Source organism: Quercus robur, chromosome 2, assembly GCF_932294415.1.
Source record: "Quercus robur chromosome 2, dhQueRobu3.1, whole genome shotgun sequence".
Taxonomy (NCBI): Eukaryota; Viridiplantae; Streptophyta; class Magnoliopsida; order Fagales; family Fagaceae; genus Quercus; species Quercus robur.
This window is the reverse complement of record NC_065535.1, coordinates 45,619,111-45,632,614: the sequence shown is the minus strand read 5'-3', so window position 1 is coordinate 45,632,614 and position 13,504 is coordinate 45,619,111. Positions and strand designations below refer to the sequence as shown.

The 13,504-nt window shown below is 46.0% G+C and overlaps 1 protein-coding gene across 1 annotated transcript; it reads right to left on the bottom strand.

Moving 5' to 3' along the window:
- Nucleotides 1-8,637: 8,637 nt before the first annotated feature.
- Nucleotides 8,638-9,582, bottom strand: LOC126699371 (uncharacterized). Its single transcript, XM_050397132.1, has one exon. It carries the CDS (start codon nt 9,580-9,582, stop codon nt 8,638-8,640), a length of 945 nt encoding a protein of 314 aa, XP_050253089.1.
- Between the last annotated feature and the right edge of the window lie 3,922 nt (nt 9,583-13,504).

The window sequence follows — 13,504 nt, the reverse complement described above, 5'->3', positions numbered from 1 at the left end:
CTAATATATTTATTGTTTCTATGTCTTATTGTGGTACAAATTGAATACTTTAGTGGGGTTTTCAAACTTGGGCTTCTTCCCAGTTAAGTGATGATATTATGATTTCTTTTGATTACATTTTTGTTTATGGTATCTTAATTTCTAATGTTGTTTCCACTTTGCAATTTTTATTTCATGTTAAATTATGCTTGATATGACTTTTGATTTTAGTTCTAATATCACATTAGCTACTGAGCATGTGAATCTGTTTCCAACTACTAAAGCTTAGAATGACCTGTTTTTGATGCTGTCTTCCAGATCTTGCACATTTGTTTACTGCCTCCTAAAGATTGCAATCTCTGTAGTTCTGTACCTTTATAATCATAATGCACCAGAGCATGTGAATCAATTTCCGACTATTAAAGATTGCAAAGCCAGTACCTCTTTTCTCTGAGAAATTGAAGATTTTAGTTCTACACACAGACAGACATACATTGATCCATGTCTAGGTTTAGAAATATATATTATGTTACTTTCTTTTTTGTGTGCTTGGAGTTGCAAAGGATGTAGGAGTTAATTCTCTCGCTGTTGTTTTTGTGAGTGTAGGGGCCTTTTCTGTGTGATATGGTATGTTGGGCTGCCTCCTGCGGTAATGGGCTGGGCTGCCTCCTGCGGTGATTGGCCCTAGTGTTTCTGAGTAAGGGAGTTGGGGCCGATCCAATTGTAACTCAACTTGGGCCGGTTTGTGCACAAACTTATGCCTTGTCTGCCAGGAGCAAGTTTACGGCAAGCAGAACTGTTGCAGACGAATTACGGCAGGCGGAACTGCTGCAGACGAGTTACGATAGGCAAATATAATAATAACTAAACAGAGTATTTTGACTTATTCAAATAAACGGCTATGTATTCCCTGCTAATAAAGCATGATTACAGTCATAATGATAATGAAGAAAATAATACTGGCTAATTTAAATGGTCATAAATTAAGTTTTAGGCTTAGTCTGCTGCGGCAAAGCCAAAGAGGAGAGAACGCCTCTTCTCAATGCAAATAACCTCCCCAAGAAAAGGATCCTGCCGTGGAGATTAAAGGCTTTAAGGGAGTTGGCCCTAAATGGTTGTTGCCCAAAAGAAAGAATCCTTGTTTGCATTTTAGAAAAATGTAAGATTTGAAGGGGGAGAGAGAGAAATCGATCTATGGGTGCATGCCCTATTGAACCAACTCTCGTTTTTCTTAGTTTTCTTTTCTTTTCTTTTCTGTTTTCTTTCTTATCTTTTTCTTTTCTTCTTGCTCTGTTTTTTTTTTCTTTTACTCTTCAAAATATGCTCTGTTTTCGATCCCCTTTTATAGGGCACAACAAGAGTCTTTTTATAGTGCCTGCCGTGACCATGGTTTTACCGTTTTGCCCCTTAACCGCCTCTGTCTGGTCTGGGTGTACTTGCCGACCACCAGAGGTGTGTGCCACTCACCTTTGCCAGACAGAGACAGGTTTCAGTTCTCCCCCTGCCGTAGCACTTCTTTCCTGCCACGGTGTAAATGCTTTCCCTCTCTACTCTCAGAGCATGCACCAATGGTTCCCCCTCAAACTTGTCTCTTTTGGGTGGTCTATCATCCCAGCAGGACGTACCTCTCGAAAAAGGCTTGGGCAGGAGTCGTAAATAGATCTTTTCCCCTCTCCCCACCACCAAACCACACCCCCTTTACCTCTTACCTCTGACCCATGGCCCCACCATATCCTATATTGGCTGGGTACAGGCTGGTGGTGCCTGGGCCTTGCGCGTGCTTCCATTTCAAATTTGTCCAAGAGTCTGCCTGCTGCTCATGCATCTGCCGTGACCTGGAGACTCTCCGTCTGTGTTTACCTGGCCTTTCTTGTGGGCTTTCCTTTGGTTTTTCGCTCCATTCAGGAGCTGGGCCTCGTATGATAATGGGCTTCACATTTCCTTGGCCCACTTTTGATTTTCTTTACTGTTCGCCACGTTGAACTGTTATTCCTGCCGTAATAACTTAATCCTGCTGGATCTCCAGCCAGCCGTTTATCCCTTTTCTCAGTGGCCTATTGTGGGCACTGTTTTGCTTTTATTCATGGGCTCCTATATCCCTTTGGGCTTTTCCTTTGGACATCCGTGGTCCGATTGCTTTCCTTGGGCTTCCTCGGCCCGTTTGCTAATTCCACACTCCCATGGGCTTTTTACTAACTTCATTGGACTTCCCCGGCCCAATAACCTTATCCTTATCTTTGGAGTTCATGGGCCTACCATAAACTCCTTACTCTTTTAGTTTATAATTGCCTTGGGCCTGCGGCGGCCCTTTCTCACTTTTCTACCTCATACTCTACCCATGGGATGCTACTTCTTTCTTTCCTGGCTTCTTTAAGCCCGCTTGCCTTCTCAAGACCCATTTATTCATTTGTTGGGCCTGTGATCCATTATTCCTGCCGCTTGGACCTAATGGGTTCTTTACTATTTATCTTGTCAATTCTTTGTGGCCCTTATTATTGGGCTTTTCTGTCTACTAGGCTTTCACAAATGGCCTTCAACATTTAGCCCCTTGAACATATGAAACGTTCCTGCGATTCATATGTGAATGAAAAGGCGTTTCTGCCCTTCTCTCATCTTTCTTCTTCTTCTCTTTTTTCGCGGGTCTTTTTTAAGCTGTGGACCCCTTCTTATTCATACATATATTCTCCTTCTTGCCGCGAACAGGGTTGTCTCTTCGAATTTCCCAGTTTGGCAGTTATTTTCAAAACAGAGCCATCGCTTCATTAATTCCATTCCCTTCTGATGGCTGACTCGTCACCTCCTTTCGTGCTGATATTAATGACCTGGGTATTTAAGGAGGAATCCTTCTGCACTTTAATCACAAACTCTTCCCTTTCCCAAAACACACACTCTCCGTCTCTTACTCTCCTTCTTCCTCTCAAACACCCATACCCCTCTTCTCCGACTAAGCCTTCTCACCATGTCGCCGGTGAAAAGTCAAAGCTCTTCCCGCCGCAAAGGAAAGACGGTTGCTTCCGATTCTCCTACCATTCCCGAGGAGGTGGAACGTTCCGATTCGGAGTGGTCCGCTGAGGAGGAAACGGAGCGCGACCCCAACAGCGAATGCGCTCCTTTACTCGACCCTTGGTATGAAGTTAACCCTCACTTCCCAAAAATTCCTGGTGACTATGTACCGTCGCCGCCAGGTCGTGTATTGATTACTCTTGTCCGGCGAGACCCCGACGTTTCTTGGGCTCCTTTGGCATCTTCAATTCCCGATCTGTCCATTCGCCAAGGGGTTTCGCTTCCTGTACCCCTTCATTTTGAGTTTGGGTCCGGCACATCCTCGGGTTGGAAGGAATGGGTTGACAGAGAGCTTTCCAACACGACTTTCATGGGTTTGTTACAGCGAGCCGGCGTTTTGAAGGCCGTAGTCTTGTCCCGTTGCTTGTCGAACTTCCGGGACCTCTATAACCTCTGTTATTTGGTCCGGTGATGGTGCACCACCACCCACACCTTCTTTTTCTCATGCGGCGAACTCACCGTGACTCTCGAAGATATGGCCAACTAGTTGCTTTTGCCCATTCTTGGCGATACCGATCCTGCCGCCTTAGTGTTTTCTCCTGAGGAAGAGGCCATTGAGGTTGAACTGAGGAAAAGGATGACCGGAAACGCCAAGTTGTCCTACTGGGTGAGTTCTTCCTCTAAGTTTTTTGCTGCTGCCCGCCGTGCAGCTTTTATTGCGTTTTGGCTTTGCAAGTTTGTTTTTGGGTCCCACCCCCACTATGTCATAAAACCTTTGTATTTTCGTTTGGCTATCAAAATATCTGCGGGGGTGAGCCTGCCGCTAGCTCCTATGTTCTTGGGGCACTTGTATGTTCAGTGAGATATCCTCCGTAATGATGAGAATCAGGCCGGGTCCTGCCACATTGTCACTTCTTCCGTTCATTGCACTATACTCCAGTAGTGGTTGTTTGAGCGTTGTGCTCAATACTTGACGAAATGTAGACCTGCTCGGTTCGCCAGAGAGAAGTACCAGAGTTATCCGAAAGTGATCACCGATTTTTGTGGCAGGTTTGAATCTGATTTCCCGATTGCTTTTCGTTGGTCTGGTTTGAAGCCGATTGGCTTTTCTGTGGTTGAATCCTTTGATGAAGGTGTGGGTTTCTCTTGGAGAGCCTATAGAAATTTGAGTGCTGATTATACTTGTGCGGACTCTGTCATGGGTTTGTTTGTTGACACCATTGGGACTACGACCCCATTGGTCAGCTTTGATGAAACTGGGATTACCTATCTTGCCGCTACCAATGCCGGATGGCTGCCCTATCTAGCCGATGAAGGCATTATATTTGTTCACTATCCTGCCAACCGGGTGAGGAGGCAGTTTGGACTGGATCAAGACATCCCTGAAGAAATTTCTTCCCTTATGGGAGCTCCTACTTCAGTCCGTCCTTTCCTGTGGCAGACTGCCTTTGACTTTTGGAAGAAGCGTTTCAACGCAGTTACAGTCCCTGGTTCGCTAAGGGAGGGTGTCTACACTTTTCCCATGCACGGCTACTTGCATGCAGTGATGGATTCATTTGTGGCTGAGTTAGCGGGGAGTCGTGGCTTCTCCCTTATTCCTCCTGAAGGGTTAAGCATGGTTGTCTCGGTCAATCCTTGCCTGCTGCTTCCCTCTAAATCTGTTTTGGCATATGCTAGAAAACAGAGTCGGTCAGCCATTTTTGAATGGGACGCAGAAAAGCAAGGATGGTTTTGGCACGCTGGCAACTATCCCCCTGGTTGGGAGAAAAAAGTTAAGGTAATCAATCTCTCTGTACCAAGCAAGAAAGCGCCTGCCAAACCCAAGTCTGCTAGCAAAACCAAGCCTGCCACACCACTACCTCCTGCAGGTGCTTCGTTGGCTAGCAGGACTCGTGGCAGCAAAAGGAAAACTACTCCTCACCCTGCATCTGCCACTGAACGGAGGGTAAGTCATTTCTCCCATTTTTCCTTTTTTGACAAAATTTCTTGATTGTCTTGTAGCTAACTTGCCAATTTCTTATGCCTCTTTCCTTTTAGTCTAAGCACAAGGAAGACTCATCAGTTACTCGCCCCATTTTGCTTGATGATCCTGAGTTTGAGGTGAGTCCCTTTTCTCCACTTCTTTCTTCCTTCTTTTTCGCACGCATCTGCCACGGGTCTTTTGCTTCTTTTTTCTTTTTTCTTTTTTTTTTTTTTTTTAAACACAAAACTTTCTTTTTAGGAGGAGCCTGAGCCTCTGTCCATATATCGCCCCACTGCCGAGGAGATTTTCGCCTCCATGGGTGTGCCTATGGAAGGCTTTTTTGATGGGGCCGAGGCGGTATTAGCGACGCCTGCCCCTCTTGCTGCACACAAGACTCTTGCAAAAACTCCCACTCCTTCTGCCAAGCCGGTACCTAGAGAGGGTACTCACGTTGAAGGGGTTGGTGAGACTACACCCTTGCCTGTTGAGAGACCCACTTCTTCAGAGGGAGCTATTCCTCCTGCCGCTGTTCAAGCCAAAACTACTTCTCCCGTTCTGCCGCTAGTGATTTCGACTAGTGATCTTTTTGTAGTTATTTCCCAGGCTGCGAACTGCGAAGGGTAGTGCTTCGCTTGTTGTTACTCCTTCCTCTATACCCAGCTCCGCTACCCGTGGTCCTGATTCGGACTTATCTTCAGAGGGATCCGATGACATTTTTGAGGATCCTGATGATGCACCCGTGTTGAAAAAGAGAATTTCTGACTCTGATGAAAAGGGTAGTGCTTCGCCCGAGCTTGACTTCATGGGTATGTATCTTCCTTTCCCTTTTTTCTTCTTTCTGCATTTGCGTTTCATTTGCATACTTATCTCCCCACTTGCAGAAACTTCTGAGGGGCTAGAAATTGCAGTAGGCGTGAGAATGACTGCTCCTGCCGCACCTGTAGCGCCTATTCCTGCTGCACCTTCAGTACTTGTTTCAGCCGTACCTACTACCCCTGTTTCTTCTGTGCCTGCAGTACCCGTTTCTGCTACACCCGTAGCCCCCATTCCTGGTAATTTTGGCACTCTTTCTTTCTTTTCCTATTTCATCCCTTTTTCTTTTGCAAGTCTTTTCTTCCCGTGCCATTTTTTTTTTTTCATTTTGCCTTGCGTTCCCCTCCTATTTTGTTATAGGTCCACTTCCTACTATCCCTTCTCAATTTGAGACGGGTAGTAGTTCTGTTGCCGTCCCGAACGATGCTGCATCTTTCTTTGTCCGTTTTGACGAGCCGGAGGTTAACGACCTTGGTCCGGCAAATTTCTGGGCCTCCGGTCCTCCCTATGTGGACTTCTATGGCTTCCGAGTCCCTGAGGACTGCATCTCACACTTGGTGATGCTCTACAGTCGTCACGGCAATTTTATGCGAGAGTTTCGCCTTGGTCGCTCTTCTAGGGAGCTTTTCTTGCAGATGCTGGGATGTGTGCTAAATGACATCGAACATAACTTCATCGACTCTATTTCTGCTGGGAAGATCCTACAGTGGAAGGCTGTGATACAGGAGCTCATCAGTGTGGGATTCGCTGTGGAGTTTATTCTTGAGCACCTACGTGAGATTGCCTGGGCCCTTTTCTTGAGGAGAGTCCAGCCAGCTGTTGAGGCCATAGACGCTCGCATTGAGCTTTTGAAGAAGGAGGTGGCTGATTTGGAGGGTCGCCGTGAGCGTCTTCTTTCCGGCGTTGGTGGACCCAGTCGCTTTAGAGATCAGAGTCTCATCACCGGACTTCATTGATGATAGCACCGTTTCCTTTCCTTTTCTTTGTTTTCTCTGTTTTTGTTATGTCATACAGAACACTTTTATGTTTCCTGCCGTAGTTACTTGGCTTATGTTTGCCACAGTTTGGGTTTGTAATAATGCTACACTTTGCTACTTTTTCTTTACTATTGCTATGATATGATGCTAATACTTCATACTTTTTCATTACACACTCACGAAAGCACGTTACAATTTCTTTTGTGACATAATCACTTGGAGGAATAAAAGAAAAAATTTAGTAAAGGAAACATAGACATACAACTAAGGAAAGGGGGTCAACCATACAACTTTCTTCTCTAAGCAAAATAACGCTTCAGCCATTTTCCATTGATGGGGTCCATCAAGTCCTTTTCGTCCATTTGAGTTAGGCGATAATACCCACTTTGATGCACTTCTCTTATCACAAGGGGTCCCTCCCATTTAGGTGCAAACTTGGATGGTCCTGCCAGACCTTGCCTGACATAGTCTGCCACTTTTAACACTAATTGTCTTTCCACAAACACTCTTTCCTTGGTCATCCTGCCGTAGGCTTCAGTCATCTTCTGCCTGTATCTCCAGTTTCATTCCTGGGCTTCTTCCCTCTTTTCATCAAGTCCTTCCAGGTCCTCAAACCTTTCAGCCGCGAAGACTTCTCCCTCTTTTTCTTTTTCTCGCATCTGCATAACCCTTAGGGATGGTGTCATTATTTCTGCCGGACTCACTACTTCAGTTCCGTAGACTAAGGAAAAGGGTGAAAAGCCTATGGCTGACTTTTGGTGATTTTCTGTACGCCCAGAGAGCATCTGGCAGGTGCATTGCCCATCCTCCCGCATACTCTTGGCTCATCTTGCTGATGATCTTTATAAGAATTTTGTTTGTTGCCTTTGCCTGCCCGTTCCCTTGAGGGTAATAAGGTGATGACCTATGATGCTTAACTTGGTAGAACTCTAGCATTCTCCTCACCTCAATGTTGACAAACGGTGTGCCATTGTCGCTGATGATCTTGTGGGGCACCCCAAACCTCACAATTATATTTTCTTTGATGAAGTTTGCCACTGCTCCTCCTGTAGCCTTGCGGAGTGGTACTGCCTCCGCCCACTTGGTAAAATATTCTGTAGCTACCAATATCCATATGTACCCACGTGATGGCGGATTGACTGGCCCTACCAAATCTAGCCCCCAAGTGTGGAAAGGCCATGGGATGACCATGCTGTGCAAGCCTTGTGGATGGGTATGAATTAAGTTGGCTTGTACCTGATAACTGTGACACTTCTTTACAAATTTTGCTGCCTCTTTCTTCATGGTTGGCCAGTAGTAGCCCATCTGCAGCAGGCACCTATAAAGCTTTTTCTTCCCCTGATGTTCACCACATTCCCCAGAATGCACTTCTTTTATCATTTTTTTAACCTCTTCAGGACCCAAACACCTCAAAGGGTCTCCATCATATCCTTTTTTGAAAAGGACTGTGTTATGCAGGAAGTAACGTGTTGCCAACCTCTTAAGCTTGTACCTTTCACTGTGCCTTTGTGGCAGGACGCCTTCTGCTAGGTACTGCATGAAAGGGCTTCTCCAATCCTCGCTGATGAACACAGCATAACTCTTCTCCCTTTCTGCCACAAGCTGGCAGGTCCCACACTGGGTTTGGACTTGATCTGCGTCTTTGCCCATGCTTGGCCAATAGAAGCCTGCTCTTTGGAGTCTGCGATAAAGACTGACTTCCCCGCAGGACCCACAAGTCTTGTCGTGTATTTCCTTCAATTTTCTCTGGGCTTCTTTCTGGGCCACACATCTGGATAAAATCCCACCTGGCATCCTGCGGTACAGCTCTTCTTTTACCAAAGCATAGTCTTTCAATATCTTCAATTCTGCTGCGTCGTCTCCCTTCACCAAGGTTTCCTTTATGGGGATTCGCCAATCCCCTTAGCCTTGTTCTTCCCGGAATTTTTCCTTTAACACTTCAATGATGGATTCTTCCCTTTTGCTGACTTCTATGTTGGCGCTACTTCCTTCAAAGATTATTTGCGAACCCAATGCGGCCAAAGCGTCCGCAAACCGATTTTCGTTTCTCGGGGCATGTTCTATCTCAAAGGTTGAGAATTTCTCTTCCATCTTCTGGGTCATTGCTCTGTACGGAGCTAGGTTGGGCTCCTTCAAGGAAAAACTTCCATTGGCTTGGCAAATGACCAAGTTGGAGTCTCCCAGTACTTTCAAATGTTTGACTCCCATTTCGAGAGCTATGGCAAGCCCAGTTAGATATGCCTCGTATTCCACCGTGTTGTTTGAACAGGGGAATTCCAACTTAAACGACAGTGCCACTCCCTTGTCTTCTTCATGATACAGAACTACACCCACCCCTCCGGAATGGGTAGTAGAAGACCCATCGAATTTCATTACCCACTGTTCCCTGACCTCCTCTGCCATGGCTACTTCCCCTGAAACTTTATCATCCGGCGGGAATTCTTCCTCTCTTGGAAACTGCGCCAATAAATTCGCTATAGCCTGACTTTTCACTGCCCTAGGTGTCCCCATTCTCAAGTCGTATTGTGATAATTGTAGCAACCATTGGGATATCCTGCCGGAGAGAATCGGCTGTTGTAACAGAGCTTTAATGGCATGTGACTTAGTCATCAGCCACACTTCATATGCCAAGAAATAGTGACGCAACCTCTGCGAAGCGTACACAATGGCTAGGCACGCTCTCTCTGCCCTTAGGTAACGAGTTTCGGCATCTTTTAAGGCGCGGCTGATATAGTATATTGGCTGCTCAGTACCACCTCCGTCTTCCTGAGTGATTAGTGCGCCAATGGCGTATGAGTTGGTGGCCAGAAAGAGTAGCAATGGTTTTTTATGAATAGGGGCTTGCATCGTGGGGAGGTTCATCATTATCTGCTGCAGCCTCTTGAAGGCCGTTTGCTGCGTTTCCCCCTATTCAAAACTTTTCCCCTTCTTAAGCAACTTGGTGAAAGCAAAGGTAATTGATGCCAACCCAGGGATGAATCTTCGGATATATGAGACTTTCCCTAAAAAGCTCTTTAGTTCCTTTATTGTGGCAGGAGGTCTCATAGTCGCTATGGCCGTGGCTTTGGCCAGATCCACGTCTATGCCTCTGCTGTGAACCAGGAAACCCAAAAATTTCTCAGAGGATACTCCGAATGCGCACTTGAGGGGATTCATTCTTAGCTTAAAAGCTCTGCATCTTTCAAATACTCTTTTTAACACCCGAAAGTGTTCTTCCCTTTTTCTTGACTTGACCACTACGTCATCCATATAGTCTTCTAGCTCCTGGTGCATCATGTTGTGAAATATGGCCGTCATTGCTCGCTGGTAAGTTACACCTGCATTTTTCAACCCGAAGGGCATCATAGTATAATAGAAATTGCCCATGGGTGTTCTGAAGGCAGTTTTCTCTGCATCCTTTGGCGCCATCTTGATCTGATTGTACCCACTGAAACCGTCCATGAATGAGAACATGGCGTTTCCTGCCGCAGAATATATCAGTAAATCCATGTTTGGCAATGGGAATTCGTCTTTTGGACAAGTTTTGTTGAGATTCCTGAAATCTACACAGCATCTTATCTGCCCGTTCTTCTTCTTTACTGGTACTATGTTGGATAGCCAGCGGGGATGCTGGATAGGCTTGATGAATCCTGCGGCTAGCAACTTCTGTACTTCTTTGACTATTTGCCCTTCTAGTTCTGTGTGAAATATCCTGGCAGGCTGGGCCACCGATTTAGCCTCTGGGTCTACATTCAACATATGCGCAACAAGCCCAGGATCGAGCCCTGGCATTTCATTATAATCCCAAGCAAAAACATCTTTGAATTATTTTAGCAACAGTATGAGCTCTGACTTCTCCTTTTCTGTCAGGCTTGCACTAATTGAGATGGGCCTTGGTTCTTGCGAGTCAGACCCCAAGTTAACCTCTTCCAATTCTTCTTCTGCCATAACCTGGATGTCTCTTTCTGCCGTAACTTCCTCATCATTTTCTTCTTCTTTTTCCAAACTTCCTTCAGCAACGCAACACGCCAAACTCTTGTGTTGCCCTTTTTGGGTGGGACCCACTTGCATCTCACCCGTGGGCCTCACGCACCTTCATAGTTTATAGAAAATCTTGCCATCAAGGTTCCGGACCCTGATGCACTGAGGTACTTCATCTGGCTCTGCGGCAGGCGCTTATTTCTTTTTCTTCTTTCGCACCAGTAGCTCTCTTAAATCAGGTTCTGGGTCATCTTGAACATCGTCCCACCTAGGCATAAAGGTGCCTCATGGCTTTGCGACCACATTTTCTCCAGATGGAGCCCATTGATCATAAAACATGGTTTCCACCAAGTGGGCTTCTGCCTGCTCGAACGGCGAAGGGTTTGCCGCTATGCGTATCATCCTGCCATTCAATATTCCCTTCACACATTGGTGGTAGGTAGACGGGACTAGTCGGTGTTTGTGTAACCAAGGCCTTCCCAAAAACACATGGTAAGATACTTTCGTTCTGACCACGTGGAAGCGAGCTAGAGAGGCTATAGGGCCTATTTTCAACCATAACTAAATGTGGCCTGCGGTGTACTCACCTCTCCCACCGAATCCTGTTACTTCCATCGGGCATCCTTGAATCTTTTTCTTTGAAATTCCTACGGCTTGCAGGTGCTCAATGGAATGAGATCTAAGGAAACACCTGTATCCACCAGGGCCCTCTTAATGGGGATTTGGTTGATAAATGCTGCTAAATAGAGAGGCCTCCTATGATCTGGGAGCCCCACTTCCATATTCTCACTGCTAAATGTGATTTCTGTTGATTCCTGCAGGAGGGCCTTGTCTTCTGGCATCTTTGCTGACAGGCATTCCACCCCTGCTCCGGAGGCAATGCTTACCAAAGCCTCCGTGGCTATTTTTCTTTCTTTTGCTGTAAGTCCCAACTGGTCAAATAAAATTTTGAACTTGGCACTCTGCTGAAGAGTGGTAATCACCACGGCAGGCAGGGCGAAGTTTTCTTCCTCGTCTTCTCCCGGGTCTGCACATATCACCACTGCTGCTACACCCTTTCCCTTGTGGTTTGGGAGTGGGTTTCTTTGGACTTCTTGCTGGGTCAGTTCTAATGTGCCTTCTTTGATCCTTTGGTGCACCAACCTGCGGAGTGCCCAGCATTTTGCGGTGGGGTGTTGTACATAATTGTGCAAGCGACAGAAGCGAGGATCCCTCCTTTCTTCCTCCGTAGGCTCTCTAGAAGCCTGGTTGGGTTTAAAGATCCCGTCCGCTATCCATTTGTCAAGTAGTACATCCAGCTCCTTAGGAGTGCATGGTAGGGGTGGGGGCGTATCATACTCCCTCCCCTCTGTTTTTCTTCTCTGGTTTCCAGTGGACACCGCCATAGCCTGCGGTGCGTTCCTCTTGTCTGAACTGGGTTTCACAGACTGAGCTGTCTTTCTAGCCTTCTGCAATAGCTGTGCAAACTGGGAAATCTCCAGGTTCTCCAGGACAGCTCTGAACTCCTGAATCATGTTGGTCATGCACATTTCCACCAATGTCCTTTCTTCACAGTGGTCATAGCAGTCAAGTGCTATGTCCCTAAACCGTTTGATGTACTCCATCAGATCCTCTCCATTCCTTTGCTTGGTTGCTTACAGAGTTGCAAGCGTCACCGTTTCTTCCCCGTGAAAGTATTTAGTTCAAAATACGTCCACCATGTCATCCCAGGTTAGGATTGATCCTGGTTTTAAGCCAATGTACTAGGTGTATGCCCGGTCGCACAGTGATTTTGAAAACTCCCGCAGACATAAGTCTTCGTCTGCCGCGTAAGGGCCAAGGGTGTCAATGAATTTGCTTACGTGCTCTACTGCACTTCCCTTCCTACCATCGTACTGGGCAAAGGCCCTTGGTTCATACCTTTCGGGGTACGGCTTGCTGAGTACTTTTAGAGGATAGGGAGGTCTCTTTGCGTAAAATCTCTCTTTTGGTGTTCTGGCTTTCTCTTGCTCCAAGAGAGCTGCTACCTCAGCCATGGTGATGAAACGCCGTCCTGCGTTTCGAGGGACACCTCCTGCTAGTTTGTGCACAAACTTATACCTTGTCTACCAGGAGCAAGTTTACGGTAAGCAGAACTGTTGCAGACGAATTACGGCAGGCGGAACTGCTGCAGACGAGTTACGGCAATCAGATATAATAATAACTAAACAAAGTATTTTGACTTATTTAAATAAACGACTATGTATTTCCTGCTAATAAAGCATGATTACAGTTATAATGATAATGAAGAAAATAATACTGGCTAATTTAAATGGTCATAAATTAAGTTTTAGGCTTAGTCTACTGCGGCAAAGCCAAAGAAAAGAGAACGCCTCTTCTCAATGCAAATAACCTCCCCAGGAAAAGGATCCTGCCGTGGAGATTAAAGGTTTTGAGGGAGTCGGCCCTGAATGGTTGTTGCCCAAAAGAAAGAATCCTTGTTTGCGTTTTAGAAGAAGGTAAGATTTGAAGGGGGAGAGAGAGAAATCGATCTACGGGTGCATGCCCTATTGAACCAACTCTCGTTTTTCTTAGTTTTCTTTTCTTTTCTTTTCTGTTTTCTTTCTTATCTTTTTCTTTTCTTCTTGCTCTGTTTTTTTTTTCCTTTTACTCTCCAAAATATGCTCTGTTTTCGATCTCCTTTTATAGGGCACGGCAAGAGCCTTTTTATAGTGCCTGTCGTGACCATGATTTTACCGTTTTGCCCCTTAACCGCCTCTGTCTGGTCTGGGCGTACTTGCCGACCACCAGAGGTGTGTGCCACTCACCCTTGCCAGATAGAAGCGGGTTT

What these genes read in the sequence shown, in the direction of transcription:
- LOC126699371 (XM_050397132.1), bottom strand. Translation starts at nt 9,582, where the DNA reads ATGCAAGCCCCTATTCATAAAAAACCATTGCTACTCTTTCTGGCCACC.